At 38.7% G+C, this 27,116-nt stretch overlaps 1 protein-coding gene across 2 annotated transcripts in view; it reads right to left on the bottom strand.

Moving 5' to 3' along the window:
• DGKH (diacylglycerol kinase eta) overlaps window positions 1-27,116 on the bottom strand; it is a 256,137-nt gene that overhangs the window by 8,319 nt on the left and 220,702 nt on the right. For both annotated transcript variants that reach the window (XM_053563299.1, XM_053563300.1), the window contains 9 exons: window positions 26,441-26,551; window positions 26,214-26,310; window positions 23,161-23,268; window positions 13,729-13,842; window positions 13,359-13,493; window positions 11,579-11,742; window positions 5,522-5,627; window positions 3,562-3,654; window positions 193-312 (listed from right to left, as the gene is read on the bottom strand). In XM_053563299.1, coding sequence (XP_053419274.1) covers window positions 193-312; window positions 3,562-3,654; window positions 5,522-5,627; window positions 11,579-11,742; window positions 13,359-13,493; window positions 13,729-13,842; window positions 23,161-23,268; window positions 26,214-26,310; window positions 26,441-26,551 — 1,048 coding nt within the window. The remainder of the gene's footprint in view (window positions 1-192; window positions 313-3,561; window positions 3,655-5,521; window positions 5,628-11,578; window positions 11,743-13,358; window positions 13,494-13,728; window positions 13,843-23,160; window positions 23,269-26,213; window positions 26,311-26,440; window positions 26,552-27,116) is intronic.

Raw genomic sequence — 27,116 nt, 5'->3', positions numbered from 1 at the left:
AAAAAAGTTCATGATGTACTTCTAAAAATATAGCAATGCCCATAAAATGTCTTTGTTCACGTAAATGCCTTTTTTCACTTGTTCAAGAACGGTACATTTGAAAGTAATCTAAATTTACTTCCCCTAAATATCTCTTTTTCAAAGATTGTGATACGGTGTGTGGTTCTAAAGAAACGGGCTGACTTTACATACCTCATCCTCATTTGGGTGTAAGATGTAATAAAGCCAAGGAATCTCTGTTAATTTCTGTAACTCCACCTCCACCGAGTGTAAGGCATTGGATACCCGCTCTTCATGAGGAGATTCCAACTGCTATTTACCAGATTAGAAGACAAAATAAAATAAGACTCAGTAACAAATCTCATATAGAATCAATTATTTTACCGTGTATAATAAGCTCCCCTATATAATGCAAACCCGTTGTTAGCCTAAACTTTTAGGAAAGAAACAAAATCTTCCATTTAATTGAATTCAATTTTGTATTTGTTTATATTTAGGTGCTTGCTTTTTGTATTATAAAGGAATTTGAGCATTTTTAAACATATTATGGTACAAGAGTTACTTTTAATTCATAAGCATAAATAAAAGAATTAAAACATTTATATAGATACAGAATTAGTACTACTCAGATATAATGTTCCCTATTTTTCCCTCAAAAATTTGGGCAAAAATGTGCATATTATACACAGCAAAACATGGTATTTTGACAGTGAACATCCTTATCTCTTATTAGGCTAGTTTTTTTTTTTTAATTAAGGGATTTTTAGAAGTTACATTATTTTATATTCAGTTCATTTTTTAAAAAAATCTGGATAGATTTAACCTAATCCTTACTTGTGTGACTCTAACAACTTCGCAGGAGAAGCACAGCTTCTCTTCTTCTGTGTAGGCCCCATCCTCTCCTCCAAGCACCCATCTACCCATTCTTGTTTGCACAAGTTAGTAGTCTCATTATTTTGCTTATATGTGCTAATAATCGTCTGATTTACAGAGGTCACCGCGTGAACACAGAATATTTTTTAAAATTGGCCCAAAACTTTTCATGTTAAAAGAACTGCAGAAAAATCTCCTTGAGAATTTAAAGGATATGTTTAAGAATAAAAAACAAAACCCATGAATCTCAGAAAAAGTTGTGATGAAAAACTGTTGTAAAAAATGAAGACGAAGCATAAAAAGAAATGGCTTGTCATCTGGAATAGGCTCTGGATACTTTAAAGAGAATTTAACTGGTCACCTATTTATATACATTAACCCATTCAAAGCAGTTATTAAAATACATTTACATTTTCTTGGCTCGGCACTCATAGCACAGTGGTTATGACGCCAGCCATGTGCATCAAGGCTGGTGGGTTCAAACCCAGCCCAGGCCTACCAAACAACAATGACAACTGCAACAAAAAAACAGCCAGGCCTTGTGGCGGGTGCCTGTAGTCCCAGCTATTTGGGAGGCTGAGACAAGAGAATCACTTAAGCCCAATGAGGTTACTATGAGCTGTGATGCCACGGCACTCTACCAAGGGCAACATAGTTAGACTTTGTCTCACAAAAAAAAAAAAAAAAAAAAAAAAATTTTTTTTTTTACATTTTCAATAAATGGATGAAGGTGAAATACATTGTCAGAATTGGGAGGCAGTCAATTGGATTCTAGACCTAGTTTGTGACTAACTATACAACTAAGGGAAAGTTAGCTGATTTCAGGAGATTTTGTTTTCTCCCCAAAAATGTGACTTGTGACTAGATTACTTCTGAGGTCTCTTCCAGCTAATCAATACTTTTATAAATGATTTAAAAATTATAGAATTCTTATATATATGTTCAGAGATTTTTAGAATTGAAACTTTAGAAATAATACTACTGTTATTTTCTATAAAATTTTTTGGGGGGTTCCTTTTGTTATTCAAGCTATCTCTACCACTTTTGGTAGTTAATAAAAATATGAAGATTCTCCACTCTGCTGTATAAAATTGACTACTTTCCTTTAAGCCTAAGAACATATGTTTTATAATATTGATAAAATGGTTATTACATATTCATTCTAGAAGTGAAATAAAGAGTAAATCTTTGTTATTCTCAAATATAATCAACTATTGTGATATCACTATTGTGAAAGGTTTTGGTACACATATTAAGCCAGACATCTACATTTGAGAGTGATAGAGAATTGAAAATGTGTTTTTGTGGCGTGACCTCCCAAATTAACACAACTCGTAAGTATTAGCAAAGCAGTCCTGAGCAGGCACTTCTGCTGTATAGAAAACAAAAGTACAGACTAATTTATGTGTCTTGTTCCTGTCAGAAATTATCTTAAATGTTATTTCAAGTAACACAAAAAAATACATGTACTTAATAAAAAAAATTGAGACTCAAGGCACAGGGCCAAAAATAGACACGAAGAGGGTTCCATTGGTTTTATCAAAAGAGACAAGCAATGTTTCCTCCTATAAGTTTTTCTGCATGGCCACAGCAGAGGCAGCCATCTCTCGTCCCACAGAGGCTGTCTGACTTTCCTTTAGAATTGGGTTAGAACAGTGGCCTTCATGAAGCCTTGAGGCTCTTTTCAGAGCAAAAGATACTCAAAGGAGACACTCTCCCAGACCACAGGCAACAGAAACCCCAAACTAAGGCACTTAAATAGCCAGACTGTGGGATGCACCTGCCCTTTACTCACCCACTGTGCCAGGTATGAAGGCTTTAATACCACTTTTATTTAGGCATGTATTTGCCCAAACATGAGAGCCAATTATTGTCAAAGGAAGTATTTTAAGATCACCACCTATCAATTAGGCAGAATTGTTACAAGGAATTGAAAAATAGCTACTTCATTAGTCTTTCTACACAATGCCAATAGCTTGTATGAATTAGCCACAGTGGAACTCTAGATGGCGACAAGATCTAACTTTTTGAACACAAGAAATGAGTGAGGTATTTATAATACAAGAAAGGTTGACTAGGGATGGGGGTGGGGGGCTAACCAAATAGGACATCCAGGAGCATCCAGCATTTCTTCTTGTGGTCTAAGATCTGCAGTCAGATTCAGACTTGGCTTATACTTGATTGCCAGGATCAATCTGAATTAACCTAAGGATAATTCCTGAAATTTAGTTCTTTGAAACACTGTTATCTAGAAAGTATCATCTTTTAAGTAAATCCACAGAACCATCCTAGTGTTGTTCACTGCCAACACTCCTATTTCAAATGTTAATTCAACGTTTAATAAAACTCATGACTTCCTGCACTCATATAATAATGTGTACCCAAGGAACATCTATTATGCTTTATAAAGCTCAAGTCTCTCAAAGCTGACTGGTGAGAGCAGGATTAGATAAAAACATGATGGCATATGTGAAAGGAAATCTTTATTCCAGTTTGCCTGAATCATAACTTCTAATCTCAGCCAGATATTTTGTGGGAGATAAAAAGTAGTTAAAAAGGGAGCTCTAAGTATGGAAGCCCAAAGGCTGTTTCTGCCTTACAGCCTGCTGAATGCATGTTCTCTAATGAAGGTAAGGGCCAGACACGCGTTTCATCATTCTTATGCTAGAAGTAATTTTCTTTCCTTACCAAAGGGACCCTTCCAACTAGTAAAGATTCCGTTTCATTATACAGAGCCTTCACATTGATGGCTATTTCCGTGGCAGTATCTCTCGTAAGATTCTAGAAAAGAAGAATATCAAGGACATGTGATTCTATGTTAAACTTGTATCTCACCATTAGCAAATGCTTTCAGTTTTATCCTCACAAATTAAATTCACAGCACAAATACTTTCTAAATCTGCCAAAATTCTATATTTGAAAAAATTTCATGGCGGTGCCCGTAGCTCAATGGGTAGGGCACCAGCCACATACTCTGAGGCTGGGAGGGTTTGAACCAGCCAGGCCAACTAAACAACAATGACAACTACAACAAAAAAATAGCCGGGAGTTATAGTCCCAGCTACTTGGAAGACTGACTCAAGAGAATCGCTTGAGCCCAAAAGTTTTAGGTTGCTGTGAGCTGTGACTCAACAGCACTCCACTGAGGGTGACATAGTGAGATTCTGTCTCAAAAAAAAAAGAAAAGAAAAGAAAAAATTTCTTACTCACACTTGTTTGTATGCTTACCTCTTCTAATTATATCATAGAACCAATTATATCATAGAACCAGTCAATGCTCTGACTACAGTGAATACACTTGGGATCACATCTCCTAATTACAAGTATCTTTATGCTAATACCAACTTATATATATTTCCATATAAAAATTAAGTCAAAGATATATCTTAAAAGGAGCATTATCTGATTATAGTTCTATTTACTGATTTTTACTCTCAGTAGCTTTAACCAGATTGCTTTCTATTTTTACTTTTTTTGATACAGGGTCTTGCTCTGTTGCCTGGGCTAGAATGTAATATCATCATAGGCTCATGACACTCTCAAACTTAAGAAATCCTCCTACCTCAGCTTCCCCCTCAATGGGACGACAAGTGCATGCTACCATGCCTGACTGATTTGTTCTATATTTTGTAGAGCTGAGGTCTCTCTATATTGCTCAGGCTGGTTTTTGAACTCCTGGCTTCAAGTGATCCTTCTACCCCGGCCTCCCAGAGTACTAGGATTACAGGAGTGAGCCACCATGCCTGGCCATCAGATTGCTTTTTATTCCCTAATCTTGAGAATAAGCACTTAGCTATATACATATATTAATTCAGGTAACTTCAATTGAATAGCTAAAAGAATAAAACAATGCTCTTAGTTTTTTCCATATCATAGCAGTCTACCATGTACCAATTCTTTTTTTTTTAAGACAGAGTCCTCTGTCACCCTCAGTAGAGTGCCATGGCATCACAGTTCACGGCAACCTCCAGCTCTTGGGCTTAAGCAATTCTCTTGCCTCAGCCTCTCAAGTAGCTGGGACTACAGGTGCCTGCCACAATGCCTGGCTATTTTTTGGTTGTAGTTGTCATTGTTGTTTTGGCAGGCCCAGGTTGGCTTCAAACCTGCCAGCTCTGGTGTATGTGGGTGGCTGAAGCTATAGGTGCCAAGCCCGTGTACCAATTCTATCCATTCTATTATTAACATTTTCATTAAAATTTTTACAAAAGCATCAATTTCCAGTTTAGAAAAACAGAATGAGGTAAGAATAATTTCTGAGCACAACTTGAAAAATGAATGAAAATGAACATCTTTAAGAAAATGCACACCAATGACACCTATATTTGCCCTTTGTCAAAGTGAAGGGAAGAAGGTAAAGAAAAAAGAAAAAGAAGAAAGGAAGGCAACAGAAAGATTTGAAGGAATATGGCAAGGTGACAAGTAATTAAAAGAGAGAGAAAAAAAAAGAAGAGAATTTAAGATCAGGAAAGGAAAAATGCCAGGAAAAGGAAAACAAAAATCTGATAACAAATCTACCAAAAGCTTCTGGTAGAGACTCCTACAGACTACATAAATTTCATTCACAGGGTGTGGTATATTTTATAGTATTAAAATATAAGGGTAACACCAAAAGAATCTGTGGAATGAGAATTTACCATTAGATCCTCACCTCCGCGCACCTTGGGTTGGCTTTACTCAGTGCATGGGAGCAGGCGTTCACAGCATGGGCCAGCTCTTGCTCCAAAAGACAGTGAATTGTGGCTGCATCACAAATCCTAAAAGCAAAAATGGAACAAATGAACAAAAAGCTTTTTGGGTGTTGCTGATTTTTTTGAAGCTCAGAAGTGATAGGATAAAACAAGCAAAATAAATAAATAAGATAAAAAATTTCAATGGATGCTCAATAATGAATGTTAAAGAGTAGATTTACAAGTTTAAATCCCATTGCAACAAAGAATATTGGATTAAAAATCTTTATATTAAAAATTAGGGGGCGCCGCCTGTGGCTCAGTGAGTAGGGCGCCGGCCCCATATGCCAAGGGTGGCGGGTTCAAACCCAGCCCCGGCCAAACTGCAACCAAAAAATAGCCGGGCGTTGTGGCGGGCGCCTGTAGTCCCAGCTGCTTGGGAGGCTGAGGCAAGAGAATTGCGTAAGCCCAAGAGTTAGAGGTTGCTGTGAGCCGTGTGACGCCACGGCACTCTACCCGAGGGCGGTACAGTGAGACTTGGTCTCTACAAAAAAAAAAAAAAAAATTAGGCTCAGATTCAGAGAGAAACATACCAAAGTGCTACTTGAAGTAATAGTTCATTTTTCAGGACGTATGTAAAGTGAGAAGGATCACAAATACAAAGAGTAGACACTGTCTTTCATTTGATGAAACTTCAAATACAACAGATTAGAGGGTAAGCAATACCAGTTCCATGCTAGGAGATTTATAAGTATCATCCAATATAACATTACAACCTTCACGGGTAGCTGTAATTCATTCTCTCCACTGAGGCCCAGAGAGATTTAGTATGTACACAGAGCTAATAAGTGGTAGAGCCAAGATTTGAATCTATGTCTATCCAACTCCAAACCCTGTTATGCCATGCTCCTCTGGTATCTAAATATCTCAGAAAAGTCCTGGAAAGACAAAATCCTAGAAAGCATGTAGGGCAAAGGAAGGAAAGGAGAAAATGTTTCCCTGACAGTTAGAAAATGATGTAAGACTTGAAGATGAGCAAGAAGACAAAGCTATTCAAAACCATTTCTGCTTCTGGTATCTTCATGGATGACAACCTTCAATCTGGGAAGGACAGAGCAGCAAAAGTGACAGAAACTCTGCATAGTTAAATCAAGAGTAAAGGAAAAGCCTGTGGCCCCAGCTACTGGGGAGGCTAAGGCAAGAGAGCTGGAGGTTGCTGTGAGTTGTGATGCCACAGCACTCTACCAAAGGCAACAAAGTCAGACTCTGTCTCAAAAAAAAGAGTAAAGGGGCTCAGCGGCCATGGCTCAAGCAGCTAAGGTGCCAGCCACATACACCTGAGCTGGTGGGGTGGAATCCAGCCTGGGCCCGCCAAACAATGACAGCTGCAACCAAAAAATAGTCGGGCCTTGTGGCAGGCACCTGTAATCCCAGCTACTTGGGAGGCAGAGGCCGGAGAATCGTTTGAGCCCAGAAGTTGGAGGTTGCTGTGAGTTGTGATGCCACAGCACTCTACCCAGGGCAAGAGCTTGAGGCTGTGTCTCAAAAAAAAAAAAGAGTAAAGGAAAAGAGGCTCGGCGCCTATAGCTCAGCAGCTAGGGCCCCAGCCACATACACCAGAGCTGGCAGGTTCAAACCCAGCCCGGGCCTGCCAAACAATAATGACAATTATAACAACAACAAAAATAGCTGGGCATTGTGGTGGGTGCCTGTGGTCCCAGCTAGTTGGGAGGCTGAGGCAAAAGAATTGCTTAGGCCCAAGAGTTAGAGGCTGCTGTGAGCTGTGATGCCACAGCTCTTTACTCAGGGTGACCTAGTGAGACTCTCTCTCAAAAATAAAAGGAAAAGAGTTTAATTCACACACAACTGATATCAAAGGCAGAAAGGAATTTGCAAATGTCACCTCAGTCAGCATTACTGTCAATAACCCGGAGGAATCATGAAGGATGGGCTATTTATCAGAAGAGCAGAGAGAGGTAAATGTTCTAATTTTCTTTTTTTTTTTTATTTTGTAGAGACAGAGTCTCACTGTACCGCCCTCTGGTAGAGTGCTGTGGCGTCACACGGCTCACAGCAACCTCTAACTCTTGGGCTTACGCGATTCTCTTGCCTCAGCGTCCCGAGCAGCTGGGACTACAGGCGCCCGCCACAACGCCCGGCTATTTTTTGGTTGCAGTTTGGCCGGGGCTGGGTTTGAACCCGCCACCCTTGGCATATGGGGCTGGCACCCTACGAAAGGGAAACAGGTAAATCAACTTCTATTGTGTATCCTCCTAGATATTTCTAATATAATTTAAATTCTACATAGACCCCATCGTTTTCCCTCTCAAACCTGCTCCTCTTTCCTTTCACAACTCACAGCAACCTCCAACTTCTGGGCTTCTATTATTACTACTTCAATGGTACCACCATCCATCAAGCCATGCATTGGAAACCGTAAGGTTGTCCTGTCTCCTAATTCACACCTATATACCAATTTTAGATCCTCAACTGTCTTAAATCTCTTTTCCATTTCCATTTCTACTGCTTTAATCTATCGTTCCTTCCCATGACTATTTCTCAGTGCCCTGTTTACCTGCCTCCGCTTTGCTTTCTTGCCAAAAAAAAAAAAAAAAAATCAATCCTCCGTACTACTTCCAGAGCCATCCCATAAAGATGGGGTCACTCCTCACCTCTCCATCTGCATTCCCCACATTCTTGAATATATTATGCCAACCTCTGAGTCATCTCAGGCTCTCTGAGATTTCCTGCAGGAAGCAAGAACTCACACCCATCTGAGGCGCTGGCCGGCTGTTCCCTGCGTATAGATCGCTCTTTCTCTTACTCTTCCCTTCAGATGGCTAAGAGGTGACTTTTTCCAGGCTGTCCTCCTTCACTGCCTCTGGGCGTCCCTGTGTCTGCCGCACACAGGGCTCACTGTGTGCCCCGTGACAGCCCTTTGGCCACACTTCCCTGCCCCATTCATCTGTGAAGAAATTAAGCAGGGAGGGCCACAGCGCAGGAATCTTGGTGTCCCCTCTGCCTAATATGGGCTCGGCCCATAGAAGAGTCTCAGAAACATATGTTGAAAATTGAATGAATAAATTATAAAACTAGACCAGGGAATTTGATTTTCATCTTTTATAAAATTGAAAAACAGGGAAAAACCAAACTTCCACTTCCTTTTTGTGGTAAGGTCATTTAGTTGTTTCATAGAATGATAAAATGGGAAATATATTTTGGCTTCAAGGAAATACTTTCTGGTTTTAAGAAAATACTGTGTACTGGAGGCCAAAGAAGTTGTTCGTGGTATTCCAAAGATATATTTATTACTCTAAAACTAATATCCCTGTGGATAAGAAGCTGAGATGTACATGATATGGATTTAGCTGAGTGAATATTCAGTTTGTCTTCCCTTTCTTCTGAGCTATCTAGTATCTTAGAGTTATAATATTTTATTCTACTTTTGAATACTGGCCCAACAGTTGGGAGTATATATCTTTTCTCTTATATTTCTAACATCTCATATATTCTAGGTATCTATTAAATATTTAAAGAGGAGTGTAGCGACTAGATTTGTTGAGTGACTGTTAGTCAACATGACTCGGCTGGACGTGATCGAAGCTTTGTAGCATCTTCGTGTTTGCGAACAGGTCAAACTGCAAATCTTCATGAAGACCCTCAATGGCAAGACCATCACCCTGGAGGTGAAGCCCAGTGACACGATTGAGAATGTGAAGGCCAAGACTCAGGATAAAGAAGGAAGCCCTCCCAACCAGCAGAAGTTCATCTTTGCAGGCAAGCAGCTGGAGGATAGTCGCACCCTTTCTGATTACAACATCCAGAAAGAGTCAACCCTCCCCCTGGTCCTGCACCTGAGGGGTGGTATGCAGATCTTTGTGAAGACCCTGACCGGCAAGACCATCACCCTGGAGGTGGAGCCCATTGACACCATCGAGAATGTGAAGGGAGCCCTCCGACCAGCAGAAGCTCATCTTTGCAGGCAAGCAGCTTGAAGATGGTCATGCTCTTTCTGACTATAATACCCAAAGAGTCAACCCTGCACCTCGTGCTCCGTCTGAGGGGTTGCTGTTAATTCTTCAGTCTTACATTCACAGTGCCCAAGGATGGCATTACTCTGCACTATAGCCATTCGCCCCAATTTAAGTTTAGAAATTACCAGTTTCAGTAATAGCTGAACCTGTTCAAAGTGTTAATAAAGGTTTTGCTGCGTGGTAGCAAAAAAAATATTTAAAGAGTAAATTAAGGAATGAGAGAGGGAGAACAAAGGACAAATAGGAGAGAGGGCAAGGAGGCAAATTAGTCCCAGGACCAATGAGCTTCATTTTCCTTCTTTTCTTCTTCAACATCTTTATCAGTGCCCAGTGCCTCCTGCCCTTTGAAATTTGTTCCTGGGCATAGTGATTTTTGTTAATGCTCATAGGACTTGTTTTGCGTTTTAACCTTTTCTCTTTCTGTCTTCCGAAACGAATTTATGTGGGTTTCAAAATCTTTATAGCAGGGACTTGAAGAGAAACTTCTCTAAAGAAGACCCACGCAAGATCTACAAACACATGAAAAAAAGCTCATCATCCTTAATCATCAGAGAAATGCAAATCAAAACTACTCTGAGATATCACCTAACCCCAGTAAGAGTAGCCCACATAACAAAATCCCAAAACCAGAAATGTTGGCATGGATGTGGAGGAAAGGGCACACTTCTACATTGCTGGTGGGAATGCCCACTAATACGTTCCTTCTGGAAGGATGTTTGGAGAATACATAGAGACCTAAAAATAGACCTGCCATTCAATCCTATAATTCCTTTACTAGGTTTATACCCAGAAGACCAAAGTCACAATATAACAAAGACATCTGTACCAGAATGTTTATTGCAGCCCAATTCATAATCGCTAAGTCATGGAAGAAGCCCAAGTGCCCATCGACCCACCAATGGACTAGCAAATTGTGGTACATGTATACCATGGAATACTATGCAGCCTTAAAGAAAGATGGAGACTCTACCTCTTTCATGTTTACATGGATGGAGCTGGAACATATTCTTCTTAGCAAAGTATCTCAGGAATGGAAGAAAAAGTATCCAATGTACTCAGCCCTATTATGAAGCTGATTTATAGCTTTCACATGAAGACTATAACCCAACTATAGCACAAGACTATGGGGAAAGGGCCAAGGAAGGGGAAGGGAAGGGGGAGGTTTTGGTGGAGGGAGGGTAATGGGTGGGGCCACATCTATGGTGCATCTTAGAATGGGTACAGGCGATTGCACTAATGTACACAGCTATGATTTAACAATAAAAGAAAAAAATCTTTATAGATCTGCTGGAAACTGGTTCTCACACTCCTTTTCTTTTTTTGTCCCAAACTCTCCTTGCGGAACAAGGTTAATGTTTAGACCTCCTTCTCCATTCCATGGACATCTGATTAATAATTAAAGTGGACAGTATAGTGTAAAGATCGTATATAAAATGGGGAAATAAAAACAGAAAGAGTATTATGAGGCAGGGTAAGTTAGGCATTGTGTTGTGGGACAGGTAAGGTTTGGACTGCAGAGAATACACACGTGTGTGTGTGCTGTGTGTGTGCACATGTGTGTTGGAGGGGACGGATGAAAGAGGCAGCAATTCTGAGGCACAAATGAGGCAGCCCCCAAAGAAGAGAATTGTATCTCTTGATACCACAAACTGTGGAAACAATGTGTTACCATTAAAAAACTAAAATGGGGCTCAGTGCCTATAGCTCAGCAGCTAGGACACCGGCCACATACACTGGGGCTGGGGCAGGTTCAAACCCAGCCCTGCCCTGCCAAAAAACAATGACAACTACAACAAAAAAGTAGCCTGGCATTGTGGCGGGTGCCTGTAGTCCCAGCTACTTGGGAGGCTGAGGCAAGAGAATCACTTCAGCCCAAGAGTTTGAGGTTGCTGTGAGCTGCGACATCACAGCACTCTATCGAGGGCAACATAGTGAGACAAAAAACAAAACTACAATGGGCTGAGACCAGAGTGCTCCTCGTCTAAGAGCCAGCAGTCTCCTTACCTAGTAATGAGCTCCTCTGCCGCTCGGGAGCACAGCTGCATCTGTGACACCTCTTCAGTGGCCAAGTCCACAGCATGCTGGATGTACAAGTGGGTTCGAAGAACTGGTTTACCCGAATCACACTTCTGTTTATCTTCCCAAGACTTTAGAGTGCTTTCAAAGGCCTATTTAAAATCAATATTGCAATGAATTGTTAGTGTAGAACATTGAGGCCCCGGTAAACATGTACTTAGGTAAAACTACAATTGCTTTTTCTCTAATCTAACATCTCATTAAATAAATTGCAAGCGTTAAAAAAAAGACATTTTAAAGTTTTCCAATGTACCACCACATGATGGATACAGGCAGTCCCCGGGTTATGAACGATACAGGTTCTATAGATTTGTTCTTAAGTTGAACCTCTATGTAAGCTGGAACAGGTACATATACCTATTACCTGTAACTGGCTCCAGTTGTAAGTGGGAGTCGCGTGTCAGTCAGATGTTTGTAACTTGGGACTTACTGTAATAGGCTTTGTTCATAAGTGCAAGTTGCATGTAAGTGGGATGTTTGTAACTTGGGGACTGCCTCTATATCATCGGAAAGTTAAAAAAAGATTTTATACTTTTTTGGAAGTATAAATATTCTTCAATGGGAAGGATGTTGTCAGTCTTATATGTTATAGGTTGACCTTAATTAAAAATGCATATTCTGGAAAAGACAGAAGTATGGAGATAGTAAAAAAGATCAGTAATTGACAGGGGTGGGGAAAGGTGGATAGGGATGAATCCGTAGAACACAGGGAATTTCTAGGGCAGTGAAACTATTCTGTATGGCACTATAATGGGGAATACAAGTGATTATACCTTTGTCCAAATCCAGATTAAAACTCAAAGAGTAATGTAAATTATGGGCTCTGGTTACTAAAAATGTGTCAATATTGGCTCATCAATTGTAGCAAACGTGTCACATTAATACAAAGTGTTAGTAACAGGTGAAATTATGTATGTAGGAAAGAGGGAGGAGGAAGTTTGTGGAAATATACATTAGAATTCTCTTTACTTTCTGCTCAATTTTCCTGTAAATCTAAACTGCTCTAAAAAACAAAGTCTTAATTTTTTTTTATCTTTTGAGACAGAGTCTCAAGCTGTTTCCCTGGGTAGAGTGCCATGGCGTCATAGCTCACAGCAAACTCCAACTCTTGGGCTCAAGCAATCCTTTTGACTCAGTTTTTCTATTTTTAGTAGAGACGGGGATCTTGCTTTTTGCTCAGGCTGGTCTCGAACTCATGAGCTCAAGCAATCTACCAGCCTCAGTCTCCCTGAGTGCTAGGATTATAGGTGTGAGCCACAGCACCTGGCCCTAAGTCTTAATTTTTAAAAAACTGAATAAATAAGCCAGGCATGGTGCCTCATGCCTGTAATCCTTGCACTCTGGGAGGCCACGGCAGGTGGATCCCTTGAGCTCAGGAGTTCAAGACCAGCCTGAGCAATAGCGAGATCCCATCTCTACTAAAAACAGAAAAACTGAGGCAAGAGGATGGCATGAACCCAAAAACTTGAGTTTGCTGTGAGCTATAATCCCATGACACTAGTCAAGGCACCAGAGTGAGACTTTGTCTCCAAAAAAAAAAAAAGAAAACCTAAATAAGAATTTGTTTGTATTTAAAATCACAATGACCTAAATATCAGGTTTAAAAGACAATTTAAATCTTTTTCCTTGTTTTCTATTTTTCAGAACCATTGCAGACTTTTAAAAAACAACCTGATAACATTCTGGGAGCACATCCTTTGCTACTTACTCTGTCCCTTGTTAGCATCTGAGCTCTGTTTTTGTGCACAATTTTGATAATCCCTGGAGGCTGGACCCATGCTTCACCGTCTACCTGCACCGGGACTCCCTCATCACCAAATATAGTGATTTTTACTGTACGGCACTGAAATAAAACAAACAAGTTTAGAGCACAAATCATCTGCATTCAGGCTTGAATATTAGTAGATTCTGCAGGATAGAATGCTGTGCTCCACTACTTATAATGACATGGTAAGTGATATGACAGGAGACTCCCTATTTTATAAATTAATATCCAGTGTAGGAGTCATTCGGAGTAGCTTCGTCCCAGCACTCTGTGACCCAAGAAAGTTCAGTCAGGTTTGATTAGAGAAACCAACCTGGGCAATTCGATGATGCTGTAGTTTAATGACCCTCGACACTGCCATTTGCACGCTATCAAATATTGCAACGACTTCCAGGATCTTGTCATCAAATGATGGTGCAGCAAATATCTGCAAGGAAAAACGACATTACTTTTCTACTGAAGGTTCAGGTGAAATGGTGCATCAAACAATATAAACCCTACTATATACATAGACGGAGGGAGCCAAAAACAATGAATACACACTTTAATAAAAAAACTGTATTAAATTTGTAATACTCAAGTCTCGTTTCACTCCTGCAATTACAAGGTGCTCAATGTGACTAGTATTCAGCTTTTGTTATCAGTGTCTATTGAGTATTACAATTTAAGCATATGTATATTTAAAATTTATTTTTAAAAGTATATTATTAGGAAATGAAAATCCAAGAAAGGAAATCGGTAAGAATGGCTTAAAATAAACAATTATTATTTGAAGCGGGTTTTCAAATATACATGAATGTGATACCCATACCATTCATAAAGCACGCATTGGACCAGTGAACTAATGTATTTCTTTCTTTCATTCTTTTTTTTATATTCCTTTTTCTAGTAGATGGGACTACAGGCACCCGCCACAATGCCCAGCTATTTTTTTTTGTTGCAGTTTGGCTGGGGCTGGGTTAGAACCTGCTACCCTTGGTATGAGGGGCCAGCACCCTACTCATTGAGCCACAGGCACTGCTTGAACTAATGTATTTCCTTTTTTTTTTTTTTTTTATTGTTGGGGATTCATTGAGGGTACAACAAGCCAGGTTACACTGATTGCAATTGTTAGGTAAAGTCCCTCTTGCAATCATGTCTTGCCCCCATAAAGTGTGACACACACCAAGGCCCCACCCACCTCCCTCCGTCCCTCTTTCTGCTTCCCCCCCATAACCATAATTGTCATTAATTGTCCTCATATCAAAATTGAGTACATAGGATTCATGCTTCTCCATTCTTGTGATGCTTTACTAAGAATAATGTCTTCCACGTCCATCCACGTTAATACGAAGGATGTAAAGTCTCCATTTTTTTTAATGGCTGAATAGTATTCCATGGTATATATATACCACAGCTTGTTAATCCATTCCTGGGTTGGTGGGCATTTAGGCTGTTTCCACATTTTGGTGATTGTAAATTGAGCTGCAATAAACAGTTTAGTACAAGTGTCCTTATGATAAAAGGATTTTTTTCCTTCTGGGTAGATGCCCAGTAATGGGATTGCAGGATCAAATGGGAGGTCTAGCTTGAGTGCTTTGAGGTTTCTCCATACTTCCTTCCAGAAAGGTTGTACTAGTTTGCAGTCCCACCAGCAGTGTAAAAGTGTTCCCTTCTCTCCACATCCACGCCAGCATTTGCAGTTTTGAGATTTTGTGATGTGGGCCATTCTCACTGGGGTTAGATGATATCTCAGGGTTGTTTTGATTTGCATTTCTCTAATATATAGAGATGATGAACATTTTTTCATGTGTTTGTTAGCCATTCGTCTATTGTCTTTAGAGAAAGTTCTATTCATGTCTCTTGCCCATTGATATATGGGATTGTTGGCTTTTATCATGTGGATTAATTTGAGTTCTCTATAGATCCTAGTTATCAAGCTTTTGTCTCATTGAAAAGATGCAAATATCCTTTCCCATTGTGTAGGTTGTCTCTTTGCTTTGGTTATTGTCTCCTTAGCTGTACAGAAGCTTTTCAGTTTAATGAAGTCCCATTTGTTTATTTTTGTTGTTGTTGCAATTGCCATGGCAGTCTTCTTCATGAAGTCTTTCCCCAGGTCAATATCTTGCAGTGTTTTTCCTATGCTTTCTTGGAGGATTTTTATTGTTTCATGCCTTAAATTTAAGTCCTTTATCCATCTTGAATCAATTTTTGTGAGTGGGGAAAGGTGTGGGTCCAGCTTCAGTCTTTTACATGTAGACATCCAGTTCTCCCAACACCATTTATTGAATAGGGAGTCTTTCCCCCAAGGTAAGTTCTTGTTTGGTTTATCGAAGATTAGGTGGTTGTAAGATGTTAGTTTCATTTCTTGGTTTTCAATTCGATTCCAAGTGTCTATGTCTCTGTTTTTCTGCCAGTACCATGCTGTCTTGAGCACTATGGCTTTGTAGTACAGACTAAAATCTGGTATGCTGATGCCCCCAGCTTTATTTTTGTTACAGAGAACTGCCTTAGCTATACGGGGTTTTTTCCAGTTCCATACAAAACGCAGAATCATTTTTTCCAAATCTTGAAAGTACGATGTTGGTATTTTGATAGGAACGGCATTGAATAGGTAGATTGCTTTGGGAAGTATAGACATTTTAACAATGTTGATTCTTCCCATCCATGAGCATGGTACATTCTTCCATTTGTTAATATCCTCTGCTATTTCCTTTCTGAGGAGTTCATAGTTTTCTTTATAGAGGTCCTTCACCTCCTTCGTTAGGTATATTCCTAGGTATTTCATTTTCTTTGAAACTATGGTGAAGGGAGTTGTGTCCTTAATTAGCTTCTCATCTTGACTGTTATTGGTGTACACAAAGGCTACTGACTTGTGGACATTGATTTTATATCCTGAAATATTACTGTATTTTTTGATGACTTCTAGGAGTCTTGTGGTTGAGTCTTTGGGGTTCTCTAAGTATAAGATCATGTCGTCAGCAAAGAGGGAGAGTTTGACCTCCTCTGCTCCCATTTGGATTCCCTTTATTTCCTTGTCTTGCCTAATTGTATTGGCTACAACTTCCAGCACTACGTTGAATAGTAAAGGTGACAGAGGACAACCTTGTCTGGTTCCAGTTCTAAGAGGAAAAGCTTTCAGTTTTACTCCATTCAGTAAAATATTGGCTGTGGGTTTGTCATAGATAGCTTCAATCAGTTTTAGAAATGTGCCACCTATGCCTATACTCTTCAGTGTTCTAATTAGAAAAGGATGCTGGATTTTATCAAATGCTTTTTCTGCGTCTATTGAGAGGACCATGTGATCTTTATTTTTGCCTCTGTTAATATGGTGGATAACGTTTATGGACTTGCGTATGTTAAACCAGCCTTGCATCCCTGGGATGAAGCCTACTTGATCATGATGAATGACTTTTTTGATGATAAACTGTAATCTATTGGCTAGGATTTTGTTGAGAATTTTTCCATCTATATTCATGAGTGAGATTGGTCTGAAATTCTCCTTTTTGTTTGGGTCTTTTCCTGGTTTTGGTATCAGGGTGATGTTTGCTTCATAGAATGTGTTGGGGAAGATTCCTTCTTCCTCAGCTTTTTGGAATAATTTCTGCAGTACAGGAATAAGCTCTTCCTTGAAGGTTTCACAGAATTCTGGAGTGAAGCCATCTGGACCAGGGAATTTTTTGGTTGGAAGATTTTTTATTGTTTCTTTGATCTCAGTGCTTGAAATTGGTCTGTTCAGGAGCTCTATTTCTTCCTGGCTGAGTCTAGGGAGAGGGTGTGATTCCAAATATTGATCCATTTCTTTCACATTGTCAAATTTATGGGCATAGAGTTTCTGGTAGTATTCAGAGATGATCTCTTGTATCTCTGTGGGATCAGTTGTTATTTCCCCTTTATCATTTCTGATTGAGGTTACTAGAGATTTTACTTTTCTATTCCTCGTTAGTCTGGCCAATGGTTTATCTATTTTATTTATTTTTTTCAAAAAACCAACTCCTTGTTTCATTAATTTTCTGAATAATTCTTTTGTTTTCAATTTCATTGATTTCTGATTTGATTTTGGATATTTCTTTTCTTCTACTGAGTTTAGGCTTCGATTGTTCTTCTTTTTCCAATTCCATAAGATCTCTTGTGAGATTATTGATATGCTCTCTTTCCGTTTTTCGAATGTAGGCATCTAAAGCGATGAATTTTCCTCTCAAAACTGCTTTTGCAGTATCCCAGAGGTTTGGGTAGCTTGTGTCTTCATTGTTGTTATGCTCAAGGAAGTTAATGATTTCCTGTTTTATTTCTTCCTGCACCCATCTGTTATTCAACAGAAGATTGTTTAATTTCCATGCCTTTGGGTGGGGTCGAGCGTTTTTGTTACAGTTGAGTCCCACCTTTAGTGCCTTATGGTCTGAGAAGATACAAGGTAAAATTTCAATTCTTTTGATTCTGTTGATATTTGTTTTGTGTCCCAGGATATGATCAATTTTGGAGAATGTTCCATGGGGTGATGAGAAGAATGTATATTCTTTATCTTTGGGATGGAGTGTTCTATATGCGTCTATCAAGCACAGTTGTTCCAGGGTCTCATTTAAATCTCTTATATCCTTGTTTAATTTCTGTTTAGAGGATCTGTCCAGCTCTGTCAAAGGAGTGTTAAGGTCCCCTGTTATTATGGTATTATCAGATATCATATTGCTCAGACTGAGTAAGGTCTGTTTCAAGAATCTGGGAGCATTTAAATTGAGTGCATAAATATTTAGAATTGAAATGTCTTCTTCTTGTATTTTTCCCTTGACCAATATAAAGTGACCATCTTTGTCTTTTTTGACTTTAGTTGCTTTACATCCACATGTATCTGAAAATAAGATTGCAACTCCTCTTTTCTTCTGAATGCCATTTGCCTGAAAAATTGTCTTCCAACCCTTGACTCGGAGCTTTAATTTGTCTTTTGAAGCCAGGTGTGTTTCTTGCAGACAGCAAATGGATGGCTTGTGTTTTTTATTCCAGTCAACCAATCTATGTCTCTTCAGTGGGGAATTCAAGCCATTAACATTTATTGAGATAATTGATAAGTGTGGTAGTATTCTATTCATCTTATTTTGTGAGAGTCCATTGCTTAGTTTTATCTTTTGCATCAGTGTGGAGGTTAGGTTCTGTCCTTTAATTTCTGAGTTCTTACTTTGCTGCTGATCCATTGTGGTGGTCAGTGTGCAGAACAGGTTGAAGTATTTCCTGTAGAGCTGGTCTTGTTGTGGCGAATTTCCTCAATGTTTGTATATCCGTAAATGATTTGATTTCTCCGTCAATTTTGAAGCTTAGCTTAGCAGGGTACAGAATTCTGGGCTGGAAATTCTTCTGTTTAAGTAGATTAAAGGTAGATGACCATTGTCTTCTTGCTTGGAAAGTTTCATTAGAGAAGTCTACGGTCACTCTGATGGATTTGCCCCTGTAGGTCAACTGGCGCTTACTCCTGGCAGCTTGCAGAATCTTTTCTTTTGTCTTGACTTTGGACAGGTTCATCACAATGTGTCTTGGAGAAGCTCGGTTAGAGTTGAGGCGACCTGGGGTCCGATATCCCTCTGAAAGCAGTGTGTCAGAATCTTTCGTGATATTTGGGAAATTTTCTTTTATAATATTCTCTAGTATGGCTTCCATTCCTCTGGGGCATTCTTCTTCCCCTTCTGGAATTCCTATAACTCGTATGTTGGAACGCTTCATAAAGTCCCATAATTCTGACAGTGAACGTTCTGCTTTCTCTCTCTTCTTTTCTGCCTCTTTTACTATCTGAGTTATCTCAAGAACTTTGTCTTCTACCTCTGAAATTCTTTCTTCTGCATGGTCTAACCTGTTGCTGATACTTTCCATTGCATCTTTAAGTTCCCTGATTGACCGTTTCATTTCCTTCAGCTCTGCTATATCCTTTTTATATTCTTCATATCGTTCATCTCTTATTTGATTCTGTTTTTGAATTTCCTTTTGGTTATTTTCCACTTTATTAGCGGTTTCCTTCATTGTTTCCATCATTTCTTTCATTGTTTTCAACATATGTATTCTACATTCCCTTTCTGTCATTCCTAACATTTCTTTATAGGTGGAATCCTCTGCAGTAGCTACCTCATGGTCCCTTGGTGGCGTTGTTCTGGACTGGTTCTTCATGTTGCCTGGAGTTTTCTGCTGATTCTTCCTCATGAGTGATTTCTTTTATCTGTTTCCTTGCCCTAATTTTCCTTTCACTTCTTCTTGCCCTTTAAGTTCACGTGACTGTGGAAGTTGCGGGCGGGTTTAGATGGATTGAACACACGCGACCACTTGCCGGTTTTCCACTGTTTTAGTCCTCCTCTTGGGGTCCAGAAGTCTCTCGCTGACTCCCTGTATCCTCTCATGGGTGATGATAGGCAGATTCCACCAGCCAGAGATGCCTGGAGTCCTGTCTCCCCAGAGTCACAGTGCCCAGATGTAAGGAAGCTGTTACTCGGCTGCCATCTTTCTCCGGAATCCTGAACTAATGTATTTCTAAATATTAATTATTCATCTTGGTATAAAAGGTGTTAAATATCTGTTCATATATAATTCAAATGTCTTGAGAAGATGATGCATGTAATTTTGGGAAATCTCAAAAACCTGATATAGTTTTGTAAGTTTCAAATTAACGAACATGCCAGTTGTGATCCAGTTCACTTGGTATGTTCTAAGAGAAATCCTCCAAGGTGGTACACACAATACGTACATGAACTTTAGATTTTAAAGCAACATCTTAAGGTACTTGAGAATATAGAAACAGAAGCCTCAGAGGATAAAAATCATGTAGGCTTACTTTGTCTTTATATTTGATGCATTTTCACAATGTCAATTTACTCTAATTTTTTTTTTTTTTTTGTAGAGACAGAGTCTCACTGTACCGCCCTCGGGTAGAGTGCTGTGGCATCACACGGCTCACAGCAACCTCTAACTCTTGGGCTTACACGATTCTCTTGCCTCAGCCTCCCGAGCAGCTGGGACTACAGGCGCCTGCCACAACGCCCGGCTATTTTTCTGTTGCAGTTTGGCCGGGGCTGGGTCCAAACTCTAATATTTTAACTTTAGGTTGTATTACTTCTTTTTACTCTCTCTTTTATTTTTATTTTGTGTTATTTTTTAGAGACAGAGTCTGACTCTGTCACCCTTGGTAGAGGGCTGTAGCATCATAGCTCACAGCAACCTCAGTCTCTTGGGGTCAAGTGATCCTCTTGCCTCAGCCTTCCGAGTAACTGGAACTACAGGCGCCTACCACAATGCCGAGCTAGTTTTTCTATTTATAGTAGAGACAGGATCTTGCTTTGCTCAGGCTGGTCCCAAACTCCTGAGCTTAAGCAATCCACCTACCTTGGCCTCCCAGAGTGCTAGGATTAAAGGCGTGAGCCACTATACCCAGCCATTTTTACTCTCTTTTACTATATCATAAGTAATAGGCTTCCGAAAAAATATTCAGTATAAAGTAGAATCCTAATAAAATCTTTCACTGAAAGTATCAGGGTATGAATTTGCTAACACTGATAATTTCTTATAATTTTTTTTCAAATCAGATCCTCTCAATTTAAAGCCTGCCTCTGCTATTTACTATCTGTAGAAAGTTTGCCTTAGTTTCTTCAGTAGTAAAATTCAGATAAAAAATGTGGGTATTGGGCGGCACCTGTGGCTCAGTGAGTAGGGTGCTAGCCCCATATACCGAGGATGGTAGGTTCGAATCTGGCCCTGGCCAAACTGCAACAACAACAACAAAAAAATAGCCCCGCGTTGTGGTGGGCGCCTATAGTCCCAGCTACTCAGGAGGCTGAGACAAGAGAATCACCTGAGCCCAAGAGCTGGAGGTTGCTGTGAGCTGTGACACCACAGCACTCTACCGAGGGCGACAAAGTCAGGCTCTGTCTCTTAAAAAAAAAAAAAAGTGGGTATTAAACAACAAACATGAAGCCATGAAGTTCTGGCAATACTTTCTGACTTCTTAGTTGATGTTCAGAGAGTGTCAGATTGATTGATTGATTGATTTTTTGTTTGTTTTTGACAGGGTCTTGCTGTTGCCCAGAAGCAGTACAGTAGTGTCACTACAGCTCACAGCAACCTCAAACTCCTGGGCTCAAACAATCTTCCTCTCTCACCTCCCAAGAGGCTAGGACTAGAGGCACCTGACACCATGCTGGGCAAATTTTTAGTAGAAATGGGGTCTCATTCTTGCATAGGCTGGTCTTGAACTCCTGACTTCAAGTGATCTTCCCTCCTTGGCCTATCAGAGTATTAGGATCACAGGCATGAGCCACCACACCTGGCCAGTTTTATTTATCTTACGCTAATTTTTCCCCTTCTAATTACTTAATAGCAGTGACAGGTTAGCAAAAAAATATTGATTGCTAGTGCAAGTTTTTATATTCCAATAAGATTGGAATATATTCATATCATGAAAACTACAAATACTTTCCAATTTAACAGGTATGAGTACTTTAATCTCTGCCTACCCATTTAAGAACCCTGAGAAAATGGATCAGTGAGAACCATTATATCATAAACTCAAATCAATGTACACGAGCCTTCAAATAATGTGATAATATCTCTTCTTTTTAATGCTGTATTTATTTTAATAAGTGTGCTGTCTCATAGTCTTTTTAGAGCAATTAATTACATTTGTGAGGTTGTATTTCTTTTCCCTTTCTTTTTGCAGTTTTTGGCCGGGGCTGGGTTTGAACCCGCTAGCTCTGGTATATGGGGCTGGTGCCCTACTCCTTTGAGCCACAGGTGCCACCCTCCTCTTTTTTGTTTTTTTGCAGGTTTTTTTGGCCGGGGCTGTGTTTGAACCTGCCACCTCCGGCATATGGGGCCGGCAACGTACTCCTTTGAGCCACAGGTGCTGCCCTCCTCTTTCTTAATATAAGAAAGTATAAAAAAGAAGCAAGAGCTCTCTCACTATTTCTAAAAAATATAAAATACACACACACGTTTAGAAAATAAAGAGTACTGAAAGATATTTTGGTAGGCAGAATAATGCCCCCTCTCAACCCCTGAACTGTCCATGTCCTAATCCCCTGGACCTGTGGATGACTGTGTCACCTTAATGGCAAAAGAAGCTCTGCAGATGTGATTAAAGACTTTGAGATGGGGAGATTATTGTTGATGATCCAATGGGCTCAAGGTAATCACACAAGTCATTAAAAGTGGAAGGAGAATAGAACAGGAGGTCAGAGCGATGCAATGTGAGGACTTTTCCTGCCTTTGTTGACTTTGAAGATGGAAGAAAGAATATGGGCAGTCTTGAAAAGCTGCGAGGGCAGGAAGACAGATCCTCCCCTGGAGCCTCCACAGGGAAACACAGTCCAGCTGACGATCTGACTCTAGCCCAGTAGACCTCCACGTGTCAGACCTGGATCGTACAGAACTGGAAGGTGCTAAATGGGTGTGAAGTTGCTAAACTTGTGCTGATTTGTTACAGAAAACTAACACAGGTGGGAACTGAAAAACTAAAACTGTCCTTTATTTTCTAAATCTACTGTCCAAAAGTAGATTATCTTATGTTCATCCAGAAAATTATTACATATGTCCCAAGATCGGCACATCTATATATTCAACATGAGAAAACTTATACCCTCAAGAGACCATTCAAATAAAAACTGAAATCTATTCCACACCTCTTCTTCTATTCTGACGTGAAATTAAATTACTATTAAAAAACACATTTTAAAAAGTGACTATTCCAATAATTCAATTATTTTTGAGGAAAAAAGTGATTTACTGTCATTATGTTACTTACATCATCCTCTTTCGTTCCACCCCAGAAGTTAGTGCCTCCAGCATAGCTGGGGATGTTCAACACCGCTATGCCTTGCAAACTGGGGAGAGGGATATACTGCCCATCGCACTGCAAGGTAAAAAACGCAGAGATTAGGTAAAAAGGGAAAAATCACTAGTTTGAAAGACACTAAAATGCCAAAAACAAAAGGTGATGGAACAGAATGTGTTGGTGATGTCTGCCCTCCTGCTGATACATTCCTACATGTCACAAATGCTTTTATCTTATTTTTTTAATGAAAAATATTAAAATAACTATAGCAGAAGCTGATACAGAAAACTGATTTTATGAAAATGTTACACCTCCTTCCTCCAAGGCCAGGCAGTACTTTTCTTGAGTCTTTTTCAGGTCACTTGCGTATTCTCATTTGTGTTCTAGTCCTCTCTGTACTTACCGTAAGCATCCTTTTGAAAGCAGGCTGTGTAAGGGCAGACTCTGGTCCTACCCACCTCACTTAGCACCTTTCACAGTCCCGGGTACACTGCTGGTGCTCCGTAACCACCTGGGAACTGGCTACACTCAAAGCTGAGTTTTTCAAGTAGTCAGAGTACCAAAGGCAGCAAAAATACATTACTGCTTAAATGTGGGGGGAGATATGGTTGTTGAAATGACATGATATGAATAAATTCTTACTGAAGAAAAGCAGAATTGTTATCTGTTCATAAATTTAAAAATTAATGCTGTATGCTTTTTTTTTTTTTTTTTTTTTTAGCACATAGCTGGTGTTCAATGAGTATTTATTTTTCTGTTAGAGATGGAGTCTTGCTCTGTTGCCCCCACTGGGGCACACTGGAACCATCATAGAGCACTGCATCCTTGAGAAGTGATAATCCTGCCCCAGCCTACCAATTAGATGGGATTACAGACACATGCCCCCATGCCTGGCTACTTTTTCCAAAGTTAATATTCTATTAACTCTTAAATAAAGCCTACTTGACTACTGAGGTGACAACCAGTTACTAAACTGATTTCTAAAAAATTACTTAGGAAAAATGACCATAATTTGTTATATAAATTATATGAGGATCATATTTAATATTTTAATTAGCTTTTTAACCAAACATTTAACATTTCCCTAATTAAAAATTTAATCCAATGGAAAGATTATTTTAAGCCTTCATTTAAAAAGAGAAGAGCCTGCAGATGGTACACTTAACATAGATGCCGTATTTCATTAAATGATTTCTTATATTTAAAATAACAATTTCTTAAAAATTGAATTTTAATATGCAATCAAAATTATCTCCTATCTTAAAACAAGTCCACTTTCAACCATTTTAAATAACTCAGACTTCACAAATGATTTACCCCCAAATGCATTTTTTACAATTCCTTTCTTTCCCTTTTTCATGAAACCATTAGCCTAGGTTGAGCATTTCACATTCAAAAGTCCACTTTGTATCCCAGAACCTAGGGTTGAGTCTGACAGATAGCTGGTGTTCAATCTATATTGGTTAAACAAATGAATATTTTAAATGCTTCCTAGAAAAATAAACTTTTTTTCTACTCAACGCATTAAACAAGTATTTTTTTGCACATGTGACTAAGTTAAAGAAAATGGAAAAAAATAAAAAATACTATTTCTATAAATATAAGAAGTATTTTAAAAAATAATTCAGAAAAGTCTTTAAAGATTTTAGGAAAGGATGTACTTTATTTGCAAGCATGATATGGAAAAAGAACATTTTCAGAAAAAAATTTCAGGTATGTTGCTGAATTTGATATAGAGGATAGCCATAAAGTTTGTGTGTGATTTAAAATAGTGTGCAATCTATAGTTGCACACGAACTTTATGGACACCCTGTATATGCATAAAGCGAAACATCTCTAGTGTTTAATATCCATTTTACAGTCTCATAGAAAACATAGGAGAAGCACAGGTAACAAATTAAAGTCATGTAACTCAAGTTTTACATGTTCAGGAGAAACTTCAGGCATGTTATATTCTTTTCTAACCTCCTCTATCACCCCACATTTGCATTTGTAGGCTCATGATATTGAAAAACACTGCAAAACTGCAGTGACTTTTTTTCCTGATCAGCATCTGTGGTCTTTCTCTGCTCATTTTACCAGGTGATGTGGTATGGTAAGTCTATCTGTCTTAATTTTATAAGCAGTGATAAATCCACCCAATCATGCAGTTGTTTTTAGAGTAAAAGGCACAACAGGCTTATCTTTACCAGGACATGATAATGAATGAGACTGGCCCCTTTTCAGCCCACACTCCAGTGTTGACATAGCATCTAAAGCAAAAATGCTCTGTTTAAATTGTTGAGCTGTGGACTTAAGATTTGTGCATTTTTCTGTATGATACACTCTAATTTAAAATATCTGATTATAAAAGAACACAAGAAAGGAAAGACATGCCTATTACCATAGTTATCCCTGGAACAGGAGTAAAAGAAAATAAAATTCACAGAAATCAACAGACTTTTCAGAGCCATGTCCCTAGCTGCCATTTTACTGTTATTAGAGGAGATTAAATAACTTTTACTATTTAAATTATTATATACTAAATATACTAAAACATTTAAATGCTCAAAATCTTTTCCTTTACTAATGTCTTGTTAGAAAATAATTGGAACAAAAAATAAATATACACCTAAATGAAACAATCCTATTTAGTATAAATGTTATTATTTAGGAATTGTCAAACTTTGGCTATTAAAAAATTAGGTCAGAATTTGGAAACTTAAATAAGATAACTTTAAAACTTAAGTAAGATAATAACTTTAAAAATTCTCTCCTAATATGTACTCCTATGGTTCTACCTTTCCATGGGATACTACTACAATCCCTTAATAGCCCCAATCTCAGGAGCTAATGATGATGACAGTTAAGTGTATCACTCACATCCAGTATCTATACCTTTTAGTATAAAGTTGATAAGCACTTCCATTTTTCCCCTTGAGTATTTAATCATTAATCAAGAGGAACTGAGGTCAAATGCTATATTTTTCTAAGTAAGACAATCTACGTAAGTAAATAATGTCTTTATTATATGATGAACTTACCTCAAGTTGAACCCTCTGTTCTAAATTCTTGTATGACCTCTGTAATAACTCCCGGGTCCCAAGGACTCCATACCACATCAAGTTTTTAGTTCGGCTTCTGAAAATAAAGGTTGGTGGGCAATTTTATTTATTTACTTTTTAAGGGCAGAGCAAGCAAAAGAGATAATAAATGAAATTAAAGTAAAATTGCCCTTAGGTAATAACATTATTATTATTACCAAAATTACCTGCATTTTTCAGGGTGTTCTTCTCTCTTATTATTAAATTCTAATGAAATTTTTGCATCTAATCCAATCCCAAAGTAATTGTTCATGACACATCTTTCTGAATATCCATCTCTATGATCATAAGGAAAAGCACATAAGAATCAATTTCAGGTCCATTACAACACTTACAATTTGTAAGCAAGATAGCACTTAAAATCACTTACACTTCCATTCCTTCTATGTACAAGACTGCAAAGCTTAGCAGTAATCACTTCCTATTTACATGCTATAAGTAATCACAAGGCATGTGTACAATTTCTGGTGATACAAAGGGATGATGAGCAAGGCAAAGAACAGGCAGATTTGGTTTTTACTAATTGTAGTAAAATCTTAGTAGTTCTATCTCCTATGTAAGTCCCTCACTGCACAGTTAAATGAGGATAATTACAGGAAGGCCTTGCAATCAGGAGCCAATACTCCTCTGTTTTTGATCATTACAAGCGTCTCCCCCTCTTCTCTTAACAATGGACAACTATTTACTGAGCAAAATACTACTACCTCCAATCCATTCTCCTAGGTGTTTTGCAAAGTTTAAAATATAGTACTATCCTCAGGCAACGTCATTACAGATGAAAAACAACAAAAGCAAAATTAAAAATGGAAGTAAAAAATGTATAATACTATATCTTAACTGCCC

Source organism: Nycticebus coucang, chromosome 15, assembly GCF_027406575.1.
Source record: "Nycticebus coucang isolate mNycCou1 chromosome 15, mNycCou1.pri, whole genome shotgun sequence".
Classification (NCBI taxonomy): Eukaryota; Metazoa; Chordata; class Mammalia; order Primates; family Lorisidae; genus Nycticebus; species Nycticebus coucang.
Note: the sequence above shows the minus strand (reverse complement) of the source record. Positions and strands in the feature narration are given on the sequence as shown.